A 22,011-nucleotide genomic window follows, 5' to 3' on the forward strand; every position below is an offset into this window, starting at 1 on the left:
GCCATGTGTTCCATTACGCCGTAGACAAAAACGAATGCTCCGGTTGGAAAGTTATTGGATATATGATATCATGAAGATTTATTCTCTACTTAATTTGACCAGTTTATTCGACCTGGAATATAACTTAATGAAGTTTGTCCGAGTTCCCCTGGACCGGCGCCAGCGTTTGGACATGTGAACTAAACGTGCTAGCAAAAGTAGCTCATTGGACATTATCGAACAAAACGATTTATTGTGGAACTAGGATTCCTGGCACTGCATTCTGATCAAAGGGAATATTGATGTAATTTCGTATCTGTTGGCTCCATGGCGGAGAAATGTTGTGTATTTCTGAGCGCAGTCTCAGATTATTGCATGGTATGGTTTTTTCCGTAAAGTAAAAAAATATCTGACACAGCAGTTGCATTAAGAACAAGTGTATCTTTAATTATATGTAAAACATGTATCTTTCATCAAAGTTGAGTATTTCTGTTATTTGACGTGGCTCTAATTACTCCGGATATTTTGGAGGCATTTCTGAACATTGCGCCAATGTAAACCGAGATTTGTGGATATAAATACGCACATTATCGAACAAAACATAAATGTATGGTGTAACATGATGTCCTATGAGTGTCATCTGATTAAGATTATCAAAGGTTAGTGATTAATTTGATCTCTATTTCTGCTTTTGTGACCATCTTTGGCTGGGAAAAATGGCTGTGTATTTCTTGGATTTGGTGGTGATCTAACAAATATGTTGTGTTTACTGTAAAACATTTAAAATCAGACACGATGTGTAGATTAACAAGATGTTTTTCATTTGCTGTATTGGATTTGTTAATTTGTGAAAGTCACATATTTCTAAAAAATTTGAATTTTGCGCGCTGCCTTTTCAGCGGAATGTTGTGGGTGTTCTGCTAGCGGAATCCCTTGGCTAGAAAGGTTAAATCTGATCCTGATGCGGAATAGATTGCAACGTATTCATGGCTCTGTACCTTCCGTAGTCCGGACTTGGCGATTGTGAAGAGACCTCTGGTGGCATGTCTTGTGGGGTATGCATGGGTGTCCGAGCTGTGCGCTAGTAGTTTTAAATACATTCAGCTTGTCAACACTTCTTACAAAAAACAAGTAGTGATGAAGTCAAGCTCTCCACATTTGAGATGTACATGCATATCATTAAAGAAAGGTCTATATTTGGATGGAAACCAAGCTAGTGAGAGGTATCAAGGAAAGTTGTAATTTGTTGAAAATTACCAACACTGCTGCGCTCCCTGGGGCCTGCATCCAACCACAGCCCTGCTGGCCTCACAAACCACCACCTGCTATAATATTGAGTCAGTTCTTCCTACTGGACATTGGAAAGCTTTTGTTTTGACACCCATTGTTCGTCCTAGACGGGAAATTGGTGCGCAACTCATCTCCGGTGGATGGTTCAGAGTTCCATGCTTACAAAAGGATTGATTGACACACGTCAGATGACAAGCCTACTACATCCACTAAAGTACATGCGCAAATCAGATACAATTAAGGTAGCTCCAACGGTTAGGATTGTTGCCACGCAAGTAAAGCAAACGTAATTGTTATATAGAACACTTTATTTGACATGTTAGAATAAGACATTACACCCAAAGAATGTATCCAGAAGAAACAGACAAATGACGCTCCTCAAAGAGGTCTTTGACATGTCGTTGACCTGTTGAGAGAGAACCTATTAGTTCAGTTATGGTCTGACAGGGTCTGAAAAGCATAAAACAAGACCTACCTCTTTTCGAGTTGTCCTAATCCACACATTGTCCACTACAGGGGCCGCCAGAGGGACTACTAGCATCACAGATGATCACATCACAATGGACAAAGACCTAGGAATCAAAGATTTGATGTGTCAGATACATTTATAAAAGGGAGGATTGCCACTCACAAAATTAACCTATAAAGATTGTTGGGTGAACTTTGTTACCTGGCCACTCGGCTCAACCGCATCCTCGACGAAGGAAAACATATAGACCTCAAAGCGTTTGACGTGAGGGGGGAAGTGGACCCTGGCGTCAGCTACCACCGGGTGGAAGACTACACGGTAGGGATCCTCCGGGTTCTCACAACTGCCAGTGTAGAGAGAGGGACTAAGTTAGGAACAAGAAAACACTGTAAACCCCAACCGCCTTGTGTACGAAGTCTTATGGTGGTGTCATGACTGTCCTGTGAGGATCAGATCAATTCACACCATGTTGTAAATGACAGGAGAAGTGGGTTCCTTCTCCCCCTCCAGTATGAACTAAAGGAATGTCTTTGTTAACAGGCTTTTCCCACCAAAACTCTTATACCTCGGTCTTGAAAACCCCCAACATTTAATATACAATGTAAAGGCTCGAGACTTCCTACCTGTAGTGTGAGCACTTTTATATAGTTCCAGTATTTCCTTTTTAAAAAGCAATATGACATTCATTTTCTATCTCTGACCAGTCTTAGGTTAGAAATATTGTTCCAGTATTCACTTTTGAACGTGTTAGAGTACGTCCCCTAGAAAATGTGCATAGTAAGTAGCCATGCCACGAGTGACATCAGAGAGCGTGTCAGACTGACAGAACTGTCCCCGGCGGCCAGAGTGCATAAAAGGATGCAATGTAATAGATTTCTACCGTCTAGAGTTTAAGTCGGGAGACGGCATCTTTAAAACCACCCCAAATCCTAACACGATTCATTTAGAGTCGGGTAACAATTAAACAGTCCTCAGATAATTCAAGGTCACGTCACTACAGTGGTTTGTTGGTTTTAATTTCTGATCTTTTGGCCCATCAGACCTGGAAAAATCTGATTTAGTACATTTTTTAAAAACCGTCAAGGGAGGGTCATACTAGCAATGCCATAGCATTTCTCATCAACAATATTACTTTGTCTACTGCAATGGCTTTTATAGCTAGTTAAATGACGGATGTCAAATGTCTACGTCGTATGTCCAACAGGTATATTCAATTGCATTGACATGAATGCATTCTCATGTGGTGAGACGGTGGTTCTTCAAATTCTAAATGATCCAGAATGGTCAGACTACAGGCGACCTGAATATTGATCAATTGACCGTGGTTTAACCAAAGTTGCCGAATAGACAGTCGGTATCATATTTTCAAAATTAGTACTTCATTTTAATTAAGAATTTCATGCAATGCGCCAGAGCAATTCTTCCGCTGTCGGAAAAATTGGTCACACAAAATAAATTCTACACCCATGGCATCAGATTGACACGTGGAGGACTTCTGTGAAGGGAGCAGCTCTACTATACAAAGTAACCTACGCATTGACAGTTTAGGCCTACTTTTGTCATTTGCATCTTTGGGAGGTTTATCATTTACTGTTTAACTGACAGATATTAGCAAAAAGGGATTTGTGAAATCTGAAGACGTTACATTAAGAGACAAACGCCCACACCGGTACAAATCCACTAGAGCTGACAGACGGCCAGAGCTTTCTCAGGATTTAGCACAACGATTTAAGCCAAGTATGATATAGTTGCAGCTGAAGTGACAAATCTGAACTGCCCATTTCGTGCACAGCCATGTGAATGTGGTGTCTTTTCCTATGACCTACAAAACATTTTCAGCCTGTTTTTTCAAACTGCTACCACCCCCACCAGGATGACATTTGATTTAATAAACCGCTGCAAAGTTACTCCCGTGACAGATGAGCCTTGTGTCCACATGGAGCAAATTAAAATAGGGGGTGCCGAATTTGGGGTTTTGCGACCATTTCATAAAAATTGTAAAATTGCGTGATTTGATAGCATTTGGCAAACCCGATCCCCCAAATAAATGGTTTTGACCAATCAAGTTGCTTCACTACACTGCTTGGTGTAACATGTATCCAGACACTGAAAAGGCACCCGCAAATTAAAGTGTCATTTGCAGCGTGCATAATCACAGGCAAAGTCATTGTAGCCCATCTACCAAAGTTTGCAGTGTCCATTACAATGTAGGAAAAATAAGTAATCTTTCAATAGGTTACCCAATTTAAATTCTTGAGATAAGATAAAAATTAGGCCAGCGGTGTCCATCTGTGTCAAAGTCCTCACCCAAATCAATGCTTATGACAAACCCAGCTGTGTCTGACATTTTTTTAAATATTCACATTAGCTAGCTAAATAAGGTTAGCAAGATGCTGCTACACTTGACCGTGGTATTTGTTCATGTTTAGCAACTCCCAATTAGCGCATTCCTCTAGGACAGGAAATTCCATTGAAAGTGGCATCAACTTCTAGGGATCCTGTCAACTGATCCTATTCAGTTTCAAACATCAACTTCCATGCTGCACAGGCGTGTGAACCATCCATTATGTTAAGCGCATAACCGTTTTAAACACAAGAGGTCACTTGTGCCTGAATGCAACAAGTATTCAGTCAGTGTTAAGAGCAGTTGTATGAAACCAATCGGAAAGGCAAGCCAAGCTTGCCAGCCGCTCTCAATTTCCATTCGACTGACCAGCAGTTCGGCACAACACTGAACTGTAGCAAACCAAAATGATAACATTGAGTAAAAAGGTGTAGGTAACGCCAACATAGTGTCTTAACCTTTCCACACGCGACTTCCAAATATCTTCAGTCGCCCCAGCGGTAGTTTATTTTATGCGCGGGATGTCAGAATGCACTCACCGTTCCAAAATGTGGACAGTTAACCCACGCTGACCTCAAACCAAGGCACACAACCTGCTAATTTTCTATAGGCTGTTTCAACTTCTAAGTTTGCCTCATTAATTCACAAAAGTAGCCCATTTCACTGTTGCAGACCATTTCTTTTTGAGAATTTGAATGAGCCAGACAAACTTACCTTCAAGCATACAGACATTTGCACATCTAGTCAGAACAGGCCTTGCAAACTTTCCCCCTGGCACATTTATTGCCTTCCTTACATATAACTGTGGACATTCCTATCAAAGTGCCTTATTTTCTGTGTAACGTTTCTACTGTAGCATACCGTAAGTATAATGTACTTAGCGTTTTATTCATGCATTCTGATTCTTGCCTAGATTGTAATGGACACGTGTGTAAAACACTTTTGAAGGTGGTACCGAATATGAGCTAACGCCATACAATGCAGTCGGGTTATCACGGAAGCGTCTGTCAGACTCAACTGACGTATGGTGTTTTAGACACCTGGGATCTCGGAGTACCCCCATAGACTTCAGTGCATTCAAGACAAAGACTTCCAAGCCGTTAGTTGATTTGAACACAGCATCAGAGTGTAAACTATGGTACCTCAGGGTTGCCAGATCAGACCCCCCTTTCCAGGGGTATTTAGCTTAGAAAAACTTGATAAATCCCCCATCTTAGTAATATTTCCTGCATCATCCTCTACACAATACCTTCCCCCAAGGACTTACTCAAATGTATTTATATAGCCCTTCTTACATCAGCTGATATCGCAAAGTCCTGTACAGAAACCCAGCTTAAAACACCAAACAATGCAGGTGTAGAAGCACGGTGGCTAGAAAAACTCCCTAGGAAGGCCAAAACCTAGGAAGAGACCGAGAGGAAACAGGCTATGAGGGGTGGCCAGTCCCCTTCTGGCTGTGCCAGGTGGAGATTATAACAGAACATAGCCAAGATATTCATAAATGACCAGCATGGTCAAATAATAATAATCACAGTAGTTGTCGAGGGTGCAGCAAGTCAGCACCTCAGGAGTAAATGTCAGTTGGCTTTTCATAGCCGATCATTAAGAGTATCTCTAATGGATTGATCTATATCTTGCAACTCTGTTTAGCTTCCGTGCTACGGTTAAGCTAGGCTTGTATTTGGGGAGGTGACAACAATTGGCTTTTTGATTTGTTAATTGTAAACTACTTGTCACGTGTACTCCGTAACAAGTACAAAGATTTGTCACATGCTGAAGTGGCCAAACTAAATTAAGATCTCAGGCAATGGGCGCAGTGAATGGGATTAGGGAGTTCTTTCTTGACAAACATTGCTGCCATATTTTCCAAACTAGATTTACATGGCTCCCTTGTACCGCATCACTGGTGAGCACATTGTAAAACAAGTCTGTTATTTAGACTAGATGATAACAATAACATATTTTACAAGCAAAGGTGGAATAAAGTTGTGAAGACCTTTATTTCTCATCAGTACAAAACTTTGTTTAGATGCGTTTCAGACAACGCGGTTTAGAGTCGTTTGTTTGCGTCATACGTTCTGTTTCAATGCTACAGGGACCACTCAGTGATAAAACATGTGATGGTACGCACCAGAATCTCCCATAAGTGTTCATTTGGGTGGAGATCTGGTGACAGACCGCATACGGCTCACATCGTTTTTAAGCTCAAACCATTGTGACCACTCATTACCTATGGATGGGGGCATAGCCACGGTAGCCAAAGTAAATGGCCTGCCAAGCATGATAGGTTGCTAATTACTCAGGAACCACACTTGTGGAATAACACTTGTTTAGGCCCAAAAACAACAAGTTACCCATTAATGATGAGATTCCACCGGGGTCGGGAGTCACGGTCCTCGTTGAGGGTGGCCCAGCAGTGGTCAAGCACCAGCGCTATCTTGGGGTCAGAGGACCTGGTCAGCTCCACCTCAAAGTGCAGAGGCTGTCTCAGGTACCTCACCACTGGATAGTCCTCCTCCTGGTGGAACGTGTTATACGAGGCGTCTGGAACACAGAACGAGACAACCGGTGGGCACAAAACAGCGAGGTACCATCTCAAATTGTCCATTAAGAAACACTCGTTTATCATATCCTGTTGTGCCCTGATGAACACAAGCCATTTATAGCAAACACCCCCCCCCCCCACCAGAGGCTTCTGACAAAATCCCAAATCAGCTCTTCACCGTTACTCCATAGCCACACCTGTAGATCTCAGAACGCAAGAGTAATATCATATGGCTTACATTTTTGGGAAGGGTTTTGTAACGGACACCTTCCAAGATCCTATATTCCAGTTCATCAGGAGTGATTAGAATGAGGCCAAGTTTAAATTCTGAATTTGTGCACGCTTACCCTGAGCGAGTCTCATTCTGACCATTAGTCGACCCGTCCCAGTCTCGGCAAAAGGCTCATTATCACGCGGCCTGGTGAGGAAGGCCAATGTGCGAGTGATGTTGACCACATAGTAGCAGGAAACCTTTAACCTAAAAAGAGGGATGTAGGGTAAACTTCAAGCAGTGGACACACTGGTAGTAGAGGCACATTTCCCCCTGTATACAAAGTATTGAGCAATTGGTGAAGAAAAAAAACCTATAAACTCTAAAATTGTGATGCGTAATGCACTTACTGATATTCCTCCTCTGAAGACGTCGTGCCATTCAGCTTCACCTCAAGTTCATCTGGCAAGGAGATTTCGTTCTCATACAGCATGACATTGTTGATAAACTATGTAGTAGAGGGGAATTGACTTATTACAGCCTGCAGAAGCAAACAGTCTGTAAATACACAGTACCCATCACCTCAGGGTAATAGTCATTTTACCTTCCTGGTGGTGCCACAGGAGTTGACAGTGAAGTGGAAGTAGGCGAAGCGATCGTCGCTGTAGGTGGGACCACAGGCGGGGTCGCTCAGGGTCAGCTGACCGGGGTTCAGACTGGGAGCAGACGCCACCTTGACCGCCAGCGCAGTCATCGTTCCGTTAGAGAAACACTCTTGGGGGTGGGGGAGCAAAAGACAGGTTCTGTATTTGTTACACTTAATTGAGCACAGTAGAACCAATGGAATAGCACCAAAAGTGCAAACCATGCCCATCTGGCACTACTATTAGACTCACAGTATTTGCAAGGAACCCTGGTTTGGTAACCATGTCAAGCGACTATTTATCGGAAGTAATTGTTTGAGAACCAACCAGTCAGCGTTTTGAGGAAGCTGCAAGCCAGGGAAAAGTATTTGATGGTCATGTTGTTGTAAGGATTCAACAGAGCCACATCCAGTCTGCTCCTGACAGAGGACGAGTGAACCGACTGGGAACCAATGGGAGAGTTCATTAGTCCAATATTGTATGCATGTATACAGGGTAAGGAAAGCGAGGCTAGCTGCAGCAATTTAGGTTAACATGTTTTGGGAGAGCATCGTACCTCAAACACTGCGTCCGGCGAAGAGAAGGGCAACGTGATGGTGAAGTCTGTGTCGCCCTCTGTTAAATACTGTTGAGCAAGCTCATGGTTAAGCAGCCGCTTGCCAACCAAGACCACGAAAAAGGGATCTTGATTCCTGTAGTCCACAGTGATGTGAAAGTTCTCCTGATCACAGTTGCCAGTGACTGAGGGTGGCACTACAAGGACAAACAGGGTTGTGTTCATTAAGCACAAAAAACAGCAAGGTACTACTTGAACTTGTCCAAGGAGAAAACCTTGTTTTCAGAATAAACACGATCCTGGCAAACCAGGAACAGGACACTGGGTCCAAATACTCTAAAGCTTAACATTTTCTTTGTAGAGAGACCGTATAGGAAAAACCTACAGTATGGCTAGTTGGGCTTTCACTGCAATCATTAACGAGAGGAAGCCATTCAACAGTAGTTTGGCGTAGTCCAGAGACATACCAATGTCCAGCAGTACAGCGTCCACAACGGCAGAGTGAGCGAAAGGAGCGTACTCTGGAAAGACGACCAGGCCGTAGATCAGCTGAAGAGTGAAGGTTGTGACACCTTGTTCCGCCCTTCTCTGTAGTGAAGTTGAAAGCATTGGTCAATTGATAGCATTATTGTTGTAACAGAACTCTATTCAATATCAAGTGACAACTAAGTACATATGGGGACTATTAAAACAAACTATATACTTAAAGTAATGTTGCCCTCATTCCTCTAAATCAAGCACTATTGGCAAGTGAATGCATACAACTGCCAAAATAATGGAAACACTTGAGTAAATGAGGGATACAAAGTACACTTGCGCCATTATTTATATTTTGTTGGTGGCCCACTTATTAGGGCATGTACAAATCACTGCGTGTGGCTTTGCATTTAACATAAACACACCTCCTTAAAGACCACCGGGTCTGAGAAGGGCACCTCCATCCTGAAGCTCTTCAAGGTGTTGTCCAGGGATCTCTGCTCCTGAACATTGAAGCCTCTGGCGTTGCACTCTGCAACAGTTAGCACCATGGTGGGAAATGTGATGTTCAGCAGCTCCACATCAAGGTTGAAGGTCCCCAACTCAAGCACAAACACTGCCTGCTCAGGAACTGTGTCTAAGGGCGTGTCTGTTCATTGGCAAACAAAGGAAAACATGTTGAAATGCGCTACAATGGAAGTCGAAAATGGACATTTGTTATTGCCTCCCCGTTTCAGTACATTTTCTTCTGTTTTGTGCCTAATGAACAACCCAGGCATCCCAAATTACCATAGGCACCATTTAACTAAACCAGACTCACAGTTGCGAACTTGTGGAGGCCTGGCCATCGGAGGTGTTGTGATAGGGAAGAGGACTTTGTAGCGTGTGTCCTCGTGTGCGACCTCCTCGATCCACAGCAACTCAAGCATGGGCTCAATGGTGTAAGTGACAAAGTACTGGTCATCCTGAATATGGCTCTGTAAAGGGAGACGAGTGATGCATTCAGGCTGTAATACACAAGTGGAGTGCAAAAACAGCTAAATGTTCCTTACAAGCCAGAATGTTACTTTACCGGTTATCTGTGTGGTTCGTCCTTCAGCCGCTTGTAATTTAAGACAATATCGGTTAACCCGACTTTAGAGAGCTGGTAGGCATATGGTTGTCAACTTGCATTTCCGGCGGTGTGTATTTTCAAAGCAACCGCCACGCAAAGTAAACACTTGCACAATATGTAAACAGTAGCCGAGTGTAACCGAACGTTGCATTCAGTTGAGTGGCAAAGCTACCGGCTCCCTAAAAAGTCAGGTAAACAATACTTTAGTGTGGATATTTGGTCTCAAATTTCAAGCTGCTGAAGGACAAACGGTAGAGTATGTTTAAGTGTCATTTTATGCAACATTCACACGATTTTGCAATCCAATGTGTCAGACTGTATACACACACCAATCCATTGTATATTAGCCTGATTAAGCAGACAATTGCTCAATAACAAACATTTTACACGAGACAACGTTTCTAAGAGTTTACCCATGAGAGATGGCAAAGGGTTACTGCAAAGCACTGTCAACTGCTGCAGTAAAAAGGGCTCTACAAATAAGATTTGATTTAGAAATTAAACAGGAACATTTTACTCATCCAACGCTGACCTTGAAATAGCCGCCAACCGCCCCCACCGGAATTTCAACAATAATATGAGCCTCTGTGACTAAAACCGAGTAGTTTCTGGCAGCCATTTCCTCAGTGTCCAGCCTCTTAGCGTCAATTCCCATGTACACCTCCAACATGGTGAAGGCATCAGAGGAGAAAAGTGGGTCTATGTGCTTGGGCATGTACCAGGTGATCACTTCTGGAGTAAAGGCCACTGCCCCTGCAGTGAAAAAAGAAGCCAAGTACACATCATAACAGAACATTTTGCAACTGAAAACAAATGTGCCATTATTTGGAAAAAGTTCATCCCAAAACATTTCCCCAACTGAACACAAATCAAAGTCTTGTCTGGAGCCAATTAAGAACTGGGTTCATAGGATCTTAATTTGCCAAGTTAGTCCATTATTTCACACTCAACCTGGTGTTGGACAAACAGCCGTGGCATCTACTCGAGTAACCAGCCACTTCTGCTCAAAGAAGGTTGAGGTTGAGAGCACCCGCATCGGAACCCCAGCTACCTGTTCAGGGGGCAAGCACACCAGAGCCGTGTTCAGTAGGGCACACCGTATTAACAATATGTTGCAGAGTTCAGGTAGGGCCACCGTTTCCACATATTTGCTCTACTGAACATGACCCAGTTCATGGAGGAAGTGGAGAAAGTCAGCTTACATTCTGGAGGTATGTCTCCTCTGCGTTATGAGGGCTTCTTAACACCAGCCGTGTGGGAGTGTTGGCTATTGCATAGCCCTTTCTTTGGACCTCATCCACACTCATGACCTTCTTGCTAGGACTAAAGACGACTGCTGTCATTTGGTAGCCTGAAGCAACAGCCTGTCTCAGGAAATGGAAACAGGAATTAAACAAATTGTCAAACACACATTTTGTTTAGCGCCATCCTGTAGTGAAATTACAGAAACTGAAATATGGCTACCTCAGCTCCTCTCCGGAAGTTGCCACTCCTTGCTTTCGGGCCTCCAGTGGGCTGTTCAGGGACGGTTTGGATGTCTGGAAGAGTCCTTCTGACCGACACCTAGAGAAGAAAGGCCATTATTCCCTATGCATTTTCTCCCTCCCATACAATACGAAATCAAGGGCCAGTTCTCAAGCTGTCCACTCGCCTCCTTAAATTAAGGAGTATTGAATTGAGAGATAGTCAAGACCCTCTACGTTGTGTCACAGAAGCAGAAGAAATGAAACACTGGACAGTTGTAGCTCTAGACAGATCATTTATACAGGCAGTACGACAAGCTCGACTGTAAACATGTCCTTTGGGGCATGCTCTGCTCACTTGCCTCCATGTAGTTGCGGTCGCACAGAATCTCTCGGGAGGTCCAGGGGGTGTAGCTACAGGTTTTGCCCACTCTATACACAGGGTCTTCATTCATGTGGTTTCCTGGCAGCCTGAACTGCATGACCAAGGTGAACATCTTATCATCCTAAAATGAAGGGGGAAGGAAAAATAATAATTAAAGCCTTTCATTATATAGTAGAAAACAAATAATTCAGTTGACCTTCATGACCTATAGACTGTGGCAAAATTGCCTGTATGAATGCAGCTGCCACTGTATTGAAGCCACACTACAGGAGAAGAGCTCAGTAGTACACATCACTGCAGTCTGTATCAGAAAGTTAACTGGCCCTCTGAAAGCCCTCCATAAACTTCTGCTGTACCTTACGTCATCGTTAACTTAGAGGTAAGAGAAAGCAGACCCAGGGGTGGTAAAACTGCTTAAATGTTTTTGGCACCGTACTTCTACTAACCTCCATGCTCTAAAATTGTATGATTTAGCAACTCAAGCTTATTGAGGACCTTCTTACTGAAGAACGCATTTGTTTTCAATGATTACATTTTTCATCTAGTGATGCAAATATTGACTTGTATCTTTGTGTATACAGGGCTCATCTGTAAAAGAGCCTGGTCTCAGCATGACTCCATGTCAAAGGTTAAATAAAATGACATTGCTACATTATGGGTTGCAAATGCAGTGACACTGAAAGGCAAACTGTCCATTTGAAGTTCAAGCAAACACTACAGTGCTTAGGGTTACCATGTTTTGGGAAAAGCAGTTTTGAAGAGAAGCAAAAAACATGGCATTCCCCATGGGGTCAAATTTAAAGCTGAATCCACACTGAGTAGCAAGGCCAGGCGTCAGGTTTATGATTTGTGTGTCATCTGGAAGGGATGGAGATGGTGTGAACACAATAGTTGACCAACAATATCAATCCATGAATTATGAAAGAAGAATCATAAGAGACAAACTCACTGAAGACAGCGTCAACCTCTTCAAAAAGAGGTGCGACACTCAAACGAATAACGTTACCAAGGCATTCAGCATTGAGGTCATCTGGAATGGGAAAGGTTAGTTAAAAACCAAAAGATATATATATATATATGTATATAGTCAAACGCTTAGTGCTTGAAATTGCAGGGTGCAAAATACATACTTATAGATGGTGTCTGTTGTGCTTGTATGCCCACAGCTGCCAACAATAGGCAAAACAACCTGTAAGGCATTTGACAAATTATTATGATTGATTAAAAGGAGGGAGCACAACTCAAATGTTTGCGTGGCATAAGACTCTTCTAGGCCTGCTACTACTTACCCTGAGCTAAGGAAAGGAACCATTGTAGAACAGAATTGTTTCGATAAATACACAGCTACAGAATCTAATATTTGACCCAATGTGTGCAGCCTGCAGCCCAGGGGTATTCAACTTTTACCCTATGACAAAGGCTTCCCACACTCAGTCACCTGAACCCCAAAGGGCTGCACATTTTCTTTTTATTCCCCTAGCCCTACAAAGCTGATTCAAATAATCAACTAATCATCAAGCTTTGTTCATGTGAATCAGCTGTGTAGTGTTAGGACAAAAACCAACATGCACACCAAGTTTGGGAAACGCTGCCCTGCCCTACGAGCCTGCTGGTTTTCTGTTCTAACTGATAATGAATTGCACCCACCTGGTGTCCCAGGTCTAGATCAGTAACCGATTAGAGGAGAACAATGAAGAAATGCGGTGGAACTGGCTTTGAGATCCAGAGGTGAGTTTGAGGGCTATAGCTGTTCCTGCTCCTCAAAGTTCACTGTTTGCCACTGGCGTAATTGAATGAGGGGTTATGCTGGGTGTAACCGGTGTGAAATGGCTAGCTAGTTTGGGGGTTGCGCGCTGATAGCGGTTCAATCGGTGACGTCACTCGCTCTGAGACCTTGAAGTAGTTGTTCCCCTTACTCTGCAAGGGCCGAGGCTTTTGTGGAGCGATGGGTAACTGTTGTCTATGTGTGCAAAGGGTCACTGGTTCGGGACAGAAGTAAAACTGTTACACGGGCACCATTTAATTTGTCATCGATCGCTAGAACATATTTTTTTTCTTTTTCACCCTACTTTTTCATTACGCAGACATAAGTACGGTGACACCATCGAGGTGCGGATGTTTACTTTCGACACTAGTTATTTTTCTCCAGTTTCGTGAACAGACTGTAGTGGTAAAATAAAACGGGATATATCTTTAATGGAATCCTAAGCATCACTCCAGTCAAAAGAATCTCTGCGAATGTTCGATTCCATTCATTTGCTATGGGCTCGCGCTAGTGTTCCAGCTTAGCCAACGTTCTTATTAGGCCGTTTTTCAGCCTTGGGTGAATTTTGACTCGTTCTATTGTCCAGCCTGTAGCTAGCCAGAGCGAATTTACGAAAGCACCCGCATGTCCATTGAGGAAGCACAACGACATGTAGCTAAACTAAGAATGACGAGAATAATCAAGTCAATAAACGTTTGCTAGTTAGCCTATAGTTAATACACTGGCACGTTTGATGTACAACTACTAACGTTCGGTAGTTAGTTAACATACTGGTACATAGTGCTGTAATGATATGTGGTTCGTAAGGACAGCGTAGCTAACAAATTGTCAGCCAACATAACGTGTAAGGTAACTTATTTGAAAAGGCATTACATTGGTTGTTAGGGCAAATCTGGTCTGTGATGGGGGGGTTTCACACCTAGCTCGGCTATTAGTGAAAGAGATTTGCGTCAGTTCAAATCTGGTATCAGGACTAAATGTGATTCAGAGTCACCGAATGTATTTTAATTAAACTCGAGCGATAAATGGTAAATGCAATTTTCGTATATACGGGTTCACTGTATCACCACGCAGGGTAAAGCAGGGAACTGTGGAATGTACTCAAATAACAGTTCTTATACTATGACAGCTTTAGTTCCAACTCGTCCAGTTGGCCTATCATAGTAGAGGCTGAGCGCGGTTTAAACTCTTGCTCCGCCTTTGGTGGCACCCGGACTTGTCCAAGTCCCTTAGTGCTTTCCTTTGTCCACATCTGGTTGCTGGGTAGATTAGCTCCGTCTTGTGTCTCCCCCTTGATTCTTCACTCAAACAATTCCTAATATGGTACTAGTCAGTGCCCTAACCGCACTGGTTGGCCTAGAGAGATGCACCCCTCCCCTCTCCAGATTGACCACAGCTTTTATGGCCTGTGTTGGTCAGTCATTACACACCTACACACACACACATCTGTATTGTTTGTGTGTGTGTGTGTGTGTAACAAAACAATATTCATCTTCAAACAATATGCTAGCAGGCTATAGTGCATAATCATAAATCCTAACAATTTCCCCCTTTTTCTTCTTTCTTTGTAACCAACTTATATATCCATATACTGGATTGCCGTTGAACCCAAGACCTTGAAACCTTCAACCAGGAGGATCGTTTTTTTTTTTTTTTTCATGAAATGTATCATTTTTATGCAAAACAATATAAAAAACATCAGTGGGGTTTTAGATTCCCCCTTTTGACACCCCCAAGGGTGTCATCACAACAACATGATTACATACAGATTTTATTTTTATTTTTATTTAACCCCCTGGTCTCTCCCTCCTTGCCACCCGGGAACTTCAAACCTTCACAACAGGGAGGACAAACGTAATGACCTGGATAAAAAGTACCGGTATATTGTTTATTTTTATTATTATTATTATTATTATTATTTTTTTTTTTGTTATACGACAACCTCACCCACAGCAAACCAAGGGTCATCCTCAGTCAGACCCATCTTTCTCCTGTAGTTTGACTCAGTATCAGCATCTCCATCCGGAGCATCATACCAGCAGCCTTCGCTACATCTGTAACAGATTTCTTTAAACAAGGTATGATGCAAGCAGCACAACACATTAACATAAGGAATACAACTACTAGGGTCAGAAATCCAGTAACCATCAATGCAGTGTACTTACCAAACCAACCACCCAGCCAGGGGAACCGTCCACCCTCCTCCACACCTGCAAAACCCTTTATCTCCACAGATAACTTTTCCAACCCGCTCAGAGCTTTTGAAATGCTCCCATCCGGACTGGTATTGTTAGGGATAAACGTGCAACATTGTTCTCCAAACATTTTACATACACCCCCCTGATTAGCCAGGATCATGTCAAGGGCACGCCTATTCTGCCTAGCTGTCCTGGAGGTCGCCTGTAGTTGTTCAGACATGCCTGTTAGTGCGGTTCGGGTGTAGTTAACAAAATGTTGCTGGTTATAATAGATATAGTTAATCCATGAGGTCTGCCTTGCATCAATTATGACTGAACCAATAAGTGGCAACAAATGCCATAAACCATCATTCCTGCTCAGTGCCTGGAACTCAGGTGGAACCCCTATGGGGACTCCCAGGAGGTTGGTATGGATGTTAACAGTACCTTCAGTCCAGGGTGCGCTACACCTATGCCTCCCTTCACTCTGCTCCTGAGATCCCTCCTGAGTGGAACCTAGTAGCTGCTCAGCGGTAACATCAATGATAGTTAGAGGAACTATTATACTAGTCAGTGCACACGTGCCTTGCCAATCTCCTTTAAGGATAGGAGTTAAACGTCTGTTAGGACCACACATCCACCAAACATCGGCTACTCCTCTAGTTTGATTTAGGCCATCTACTGGCCAAGTGCCATTAATGGTCACATTACTGATACAATCCGCCTCTGGCAAGCGCCCATAGTCAATTCCTCGCCCTATACCAGTAATGCAACTGTAATTACCTCCATATGCCTTGACACCCCATGGTGCTTCCTGAGGAGAGACTTCCGGGAATACCAGTGACAGGGTCTTACAAAGGGAGGAGTTGGGTTTGACATGGTAAAAACTCTCCATTACACACCTCCATCCTTCCCCAATACCTAGAGCAAATGGATGAGTGGCTAGACTAGGCCTAGCATGACCTCAGATGACACAGTCCTGTTTTTTCAATGTTTTAGCGGTATACCTCATATAAGCCAACCACATGTTTTCTCGTCCCTCATATCCTGTTTCAGTACCTAACTGTTCGCTATCCGTCATATCCCTAATGTTAATTACCTGTACAGGGTTAAAGGCCTGGGTGGGTGGGGCTGGAGTGGGTCCTGGAGTGGCGGAGGAGTGTGTCTGGTTCTGGCTCATCTGGGATTGCTGCGGTGGTTTTGGCAACACTTTAATAGAAAACACACCCATCGTATCGGCTCCGGCTCTGTCCTGTCCTAGGGTGTAGAGACCTGCATCAGAGAGCTTAATGGATTTGATGGTTAGTAGGATTTCATCACCTTTACAGAAATAGTATCTTCCAGAGGAATTCCAAATCATTGAGAATCTCTCAGTTTTAGACGGATCCCCAATTTTATATGGGTAGCCTCTCCTCCATTCCCAAAACTGTCCCACATTAGTTATCATATAGTCCCAATAGGGACACCACCTCCCATTACACAGATAAGTTGGTCGTTTCCTAGCATAGGACGTCAATACATTGCAACCCCCTTGAATGTGTATCGGACAGATATCCCCTATCCTCCTAGCCCCATTTCTCCATGTCCATATCTTACAGGGTTCTAAAGTTAGCACCTGAGATTCCCCTTCCTCTAAACTGATTATTATGCTCCCTGCCGCGTGGGTTACTAGCCCTGACAGTATGGAGATCAACAGGGAGCTTGAGCATCCCATATCCTATGGTTGTACTTTGGCTAGGTCTTCACCTACTTGATCTAATGTTCTTCCTGGGGCTGAATACCTGGCACAGTGAGTTCGGTGGTACCACGTGTCTTTATGCTCAGTGCTTACCCTCAGGGAATGACTCGCTACCTCTTTCACCTGGAACGGGCCTTTCCACCTGGGCTCTGTCCACTTCCTTGAATGCACCTTCACTCTCACCCAGTCTCCCACCAGGATGTCTCTGTTCTCTTCTGTGGTTTCAACTGCAGTAGTTCGGACCTCCACCACCTGTTTGGACAGTCTTTTGACAAGAGAGGTTAGAGCCTGCATATAGTCTGAGTATCTGATTTTAGCAATGTCTAGTCTAGGCAAACTCATGTTATCAGCAGGTGGACCTGGCATTCTTCTCCCTGTCAACAGTTCATGTGTTGTAAGGTGTGTGTCTGACCCAGGTGAATTTCTCATGGACATTAAAGCCAGAGGTAACGCGTCTACCCATTTTAGCTTCGTTCCTGCCATTATTTTGGCCATTTTTCGTTTCAGAGTCTGGTTGGCTCTCTACGAGGCCCTGAGATTGGGGCCGATATACCGACCCAAACTTATGGGTGATCCCCAATGCCTGCTCGACCTCCTTCAGGTGTTCGTTCTTGAAGTGGGACCCATTGTCGGATCGGATCATTCGAGGGACCCCAAATCTTGGAATGAGATCCCTCCTTAGCCACTTGATGACTGCCTTAGCATCCTCTCTTGCAGTTGGAATGGCTTCCACCCATCTGGTGAACCTATCCACCATCACTAACAGGTATCTTTTCCCTTCAACTCGGTTGTCTTGTCCCATGTCCGTGACGTCTTGAAAAGGTGCATCTGGTATGGGAATACTCCCAATCACTGCTCCCAGTGCAACCTAGTTGTTATAACCTTTGCAGATTTCACAGCTTTCTGACACTTCTCTTGTCATGTCTTGCATGTGTGGATGCCACCACACAATTTCCAGGGCCTTTGCCACGCTCTTCCAACCCCCATGTGCTTTGTTGTGTTCCTCCCGTATCATTGACCTGAGCAGCTTAATGGGGGCCACCGTTTTCCCATTGTGTGATCTCCAGATTCCTTGGTGATCTCTTCTGGCTCCATGTCTTTTCCACACAGTTTGTTCATACACATGTGCTGCCTCCTGTAACTGTCTCACAGTATCTATGGTTAATTCATCTTGGGTCTCTTCAGTCCGTTGTATCATCTGTTGGGTAGTATAGCCACCTGCCTCCTTCGCCACTTGATCTGCCATGTCATTTCCTTCCCTGATCTTTGTGTTTTCCTTGCTGTGTCCTTTACATTTCATGATGGCCACACTTGTCGGTAGTTGGATTGATTCAATTAATCTCTGTACCTCTTGTCTGTGCTTTATGGGTTCATTCGAGCTAGTCAGATAGCCCCTCATCCATTGTGGGCCATCAATGTATGCAATGCCATGGGCATATGCAGAGTCTGTGTAGATGTTCACTCTTTTTCCTTTGCTCAGTTCCAATGCTCTCCTTAGTGCTCTGAGTTCGGCCAACTGGGCTGAGGCCTCAGATGGGTCCAATTTCTTTGCTTCTACCACCTCGTATGTTCCTGCCATTCCTCCTTGCTTCACCACTGCATATGATGCTATGTTACCTTCTCCTGGTGTCTGTGACCTGTAACAACAGCTGTCCGTAAACAGGGTCTCTGCTGTTCCTTTCAATGGGACATTCTGTAGGTCCATTCTGACCTTAACTTGCTTTGCTGCCCTGTCCTCACAAATGTGTGGTTCCCCATTCCATCAGTCATGTTGGTCACCTCTGTCACATAGGTGATGTGTCTGGCTGTTATCATTTTTGTGATATTTGATTTCCTTTTGCTCGATAAGGTGAACAGTTTAGAGCCAATAAAGGCGGTCACTCCATGATCTGTGTTGATCTCCAGAGGGTGTCTCATAACGATATGAGCAGTTTTTCCAATTGCCTTTGACAGGGCAGCAATGTGTCTTGCACAATCAGTTTGGCCACATTCAATGTTGTCCAATTGTGCACTGTAGTAATGTAACACTCTTCTCTCCCCCTTTTGTTTCTGATAAAGGATGGAATGAACATACCCATCCTGTTCGGAAACATCCAACCTAAACGGGATGGTGTAATCAGGCAGGGACAGAGCCTCAGCTTGGGCAAGGGTTTGTTTCAGTGCAATGAAAGCAGCTTCGGCTTCTGTGGTCCAAGTGAGCTTGGCTGTGAGGTTCCTGTTACCTGCCTCTCGGAGAATGGCCCTGAGTGGTTCAACTTTCAAGCAGTATTCTGGTACATGAGTTCTGCTATACCCAGTGAGTCCAAGAAATGACAAGAGATGTTGTGGGCTTTGGGTGCTCCAGGATAGAAGTCCTCTGGGCTGATGACACAGCCTGACCTCTTCCAGAGAGTACTCTTCCCAGAAACTGAACGGTTCTTCTACAGCATTGAACTTTTTCTCGTTTCACTTTGTATCCCTTATCGGCCACATGTTTGAGAAGGAGCTCAGTTGCCTGTAGACAGGTCTCCGCAGTTGATGCGGCCAACAACAGATCATCAACGTATTGGAGAAGGGTGACCCCTTCTGGCAAGGTGAGTTCTTCCAGGTGCTCCTTTAGGATAGAATTGAAAATTCCGGGGGAGTCCCGATATCCCATTGGCATTCTGGAGTAAGTAAGACATTGATTTTGATAGGTGAAAGCAAACAGAGGCTGTGAGTTTTCATGGAGTGGGATACAGAAGAAGGCATTGGCCAGATCAATAACAGAGAACCAGTCCTGGGTTGGAGAGATGTTCTGCAGTGCCAGGTAAGGATCGGGGACAGGTCTCACGTCTGGAATTGTAAGATCATTTATGGGCCTGAAATCTTGAACCATCCTCCACTTACCCGTACTTCCTTTTTTAACCGGTAAAATGGGTGTATTCCAAGGTGACGTAGTGTGGAACAGCACACTACTATTCTGTAACCCAGCAATAGTAGGTTCAATTCCTCTCACCTTCTCCTCACTGAAAGGGTATTGAGGCCTGTAGACAGGAAGGTGGGCAGGAGTATCTGTCCTAACCTGGATTTTAATAGGCTCCACATCCACCAGACCCACATCTTCTGGACTGGTGGTCCACAGCTTTTCAGAAATCCTTGAGAGCATGTTATCAGTGTCTGGATGATCGGTCATTTCTCTCCCATGGAAACGAGCCCGTCGTACCACTTCAGGGATCGAGGTGTCCTCTACGTTGATCCTTATTCTCCATACCTGGGTTTCCCCCATATGGGCAGTGGACACGTTAGAGATATTAGTTTTAGTCCATGTCAGGGTCTCAGCCAGTTTGATTGCAGGACCCAGAGAACGAGCTTCATATCCAAACCCAACCATCAGCGTAACATGTGGGACCGAGTCTGAATCCATTGTAAACCAGTTGTCACGGAGATCCACGTCACCATCCATCATTACACAGTTGGTGGCCACTCCCTCCTTGAGAACGTATAAGTGATTGCTGTGCACCGCAGGGCGTCTATCAACCATGTCTTCAAACCATGCCTCATCGTATATTTCATCCTTGTCCATAGAGTAGTTCATTGTAACATGTGGGGGGTCATCCGGTGGGTAATAGGCATTCAGAGTTTGTATCCATGGTTTCCACTGTTGGAACGTACGACACACCCTTGGGGTGTCGGGATCACTATCCCAACAGTTTTAACCAGTAGATGTAGGTTTCGTTATCCAAATCTTCTTGTGCGTCTCCTAGGTATAGCATCCTGGGTGGGTCTGAAAACTTTCCGTCATAAGGATTGGCATGAGTTCACGAGGGGAGATGGTGGTGACATGGAAACCCCTTGCATTGCAATATATGCTGCAGCCTAACTTAGAGAGCAGGTCTCTACCCATTAAGCCAATTGAACACTCAGGGTTGTATAAAATTGGTGAGTGACATTCTGTCCATCCCAACAGACATCCAGTGGTACTGTAAAAGGTTCTCATTATAGTTCCCGAGACCCCTGAGAAAGCTTGTATTTTGTTGGTAAGTGGGTGTTGTGCCTGAACGGATGACCAGGTACATCCTGTGTCAATTAGCATGTGTTGTGGTTTTCCTCCAATTAAGCAATTAACTATCGGTTCTTCACTCGGTGGGAACGTGAAGATGGTGGCACTGGGGGGCATTTGGGTCTCTGGGCGGCTTCATTGGTATGGTTCGGAATGTTGCCCTAGCCAAGCCATGCTAGGGACAAGGTTAGGGTTCGGGACTTCTAGACCGGTCCCCACTCCTGGGTTGTGTTGCTGCTGGTGGTATTGCTGTGGCTGAGAACCCCCTTGTTGTCCATACCTTATACCTCTGCCTCTCGGTGTCCACTGACCTCTAGGTGCTCCCCATTGGCCACGTCCCCGCTGAGGCCCATAGCCTCTACCCCTTGAAGGGCCAGTCATCATTGGCTTGCTTCTACAATGCCTAGCACAGTGCCCCTGTCTACCACAGTTGTAACAAGAGGAGTCTGTTGTCCACTGATTCCAGGGCTCCTGGGACCTTATGCAGGGACCTTCGTGCCCTGCATATGCATTTCTTGGTAGAGCCATCAGCCCCGCCATATTCTGCACCACAGCTGTAACTGTCTCAGTAGCTGTTGCGTCAGTTGTTGGTGGCTGGGGTGTGCTTACAAAAGGCATCTGTCGGGAGGTTTTTTCCTCCTGTAGTAGTTTTTTCAGGACTTTCTTCTGAAGTTGTTTAAGCTCCTCCTCTTCCTTCCTCCTGCCTTCACGGTACCGTTCCACGTGGTGTTGAGCAATTTCAGTGAATTCCATCACACTCTTTGTTGTTATCCCCACCACCTTCTCACATTCAGCGCGGACATGCTCTGGAAGAGTCTTCAGGCACTGATCCA

At 44.4% G+C, this 22,011-nt stretch overlaps 1 protein-coding gene and 1 long non-coding RNA gene across 2 annotated transcripts; one reads left to right on the forward strand and one right to left on the reverse strand.

The window, feature by feature from the left end:
- Nucleotides 1–1,559: 1,559 nt before the first annotated feature.
- LOC139583179 (uncharacterized) lies at nt 1,560–12,954 on the reverse strand. The gene is made up of 21 exons (XM_071414007.1): nt 12,767–12,954; nt 12,608–12,666; nt 12,427–12,507; nt 12,211–12,335; nt 11,455–11,598; nt 11,094–11,192; nt 10,832–10,993; nt 10,581–10,680; nt 10,162–10,382; nt 9,336–9,492; nt 8,941–9,164; nt 8,506–8,626; nt 8,039–8,235; nt 7,810–7,924; nt 7,443–7,612; nt 7,249–7,346; nt 6,975–7,105; nt 6,437–6,626; nt 1,940–2,081; nt 1,745–1,841; nt 1,560–1,675 (listed from the first exon to the last, which is right to left on the reverse strand). Exons 1-20 carry the CDS (start codon nt 12,787–12,789, stop codon nt 1,761–1,763), a joined length of 2,640 nt encoding a protein of 879 aa, XP_071270108.1. The 5' UTR covers nt 12,790–12,954; the 3' UTR covers nt 1,560–1,675; nt 1,745–1,760.
- Nucleotides 12,955–13,124: 170 nt separating this feature from the next.
- Nucleotides 13,125–15,278, forward strand: LOC139583180 (uncharacterized). Its single transcript, XR_011676503.1, has 3 exons — nt 13,125–13,205; nt 15,086–15,121; nt 15,240–15,278. It is a non-coding gene; the product is annotated as an uncharacterized lncRNA (long non-coding RNA).
- The last annotated feature ends 6,733 nt before the right edge of the window (nt 15,279–22,011 follow it).

This window comes from Salvelinus alpinus, chromosome 8 (assembly GCF_045679555.1).
Source record: "Salvelinus alpinus chromosome 8, SLU_Salpinus.1, whole genome shotgun sequence".
In the NCBI taxonomy this organism is placed as follows: domain Eukaryota; kingdom Metazoa; phylum Chordata; class Actinopteri; order Salmoniformes; family Salmonidae; genus Salvelinus; species Salvelinus alpinus.

What these genes read in the sequence shown, in the direction of transcription:
- LOC139583179 (XM_071414007.1), bottom strand. Translation starts at nt 12,789, where the DNA reads ATGGTTCCTTTCCTTAGCTCAGG. An exon ending in ACTGCTTTTCCCAAAACATG is followed by an intron (nt 11,599 to 12,210) that starts GTAACCCTAAGC and finishes CCTTCATTTTAG; the next exon opens with GATGATAAGATGTTCACCTT. An exon ending in CCTGTGGCACCACCAGGAAG is followed by an intron (nt 7,347 to 7,442) that starts GTAAAATGACTA and finishes TCTACTACATAG; the next exon opens with TTTATCAACAATGTCATGCT.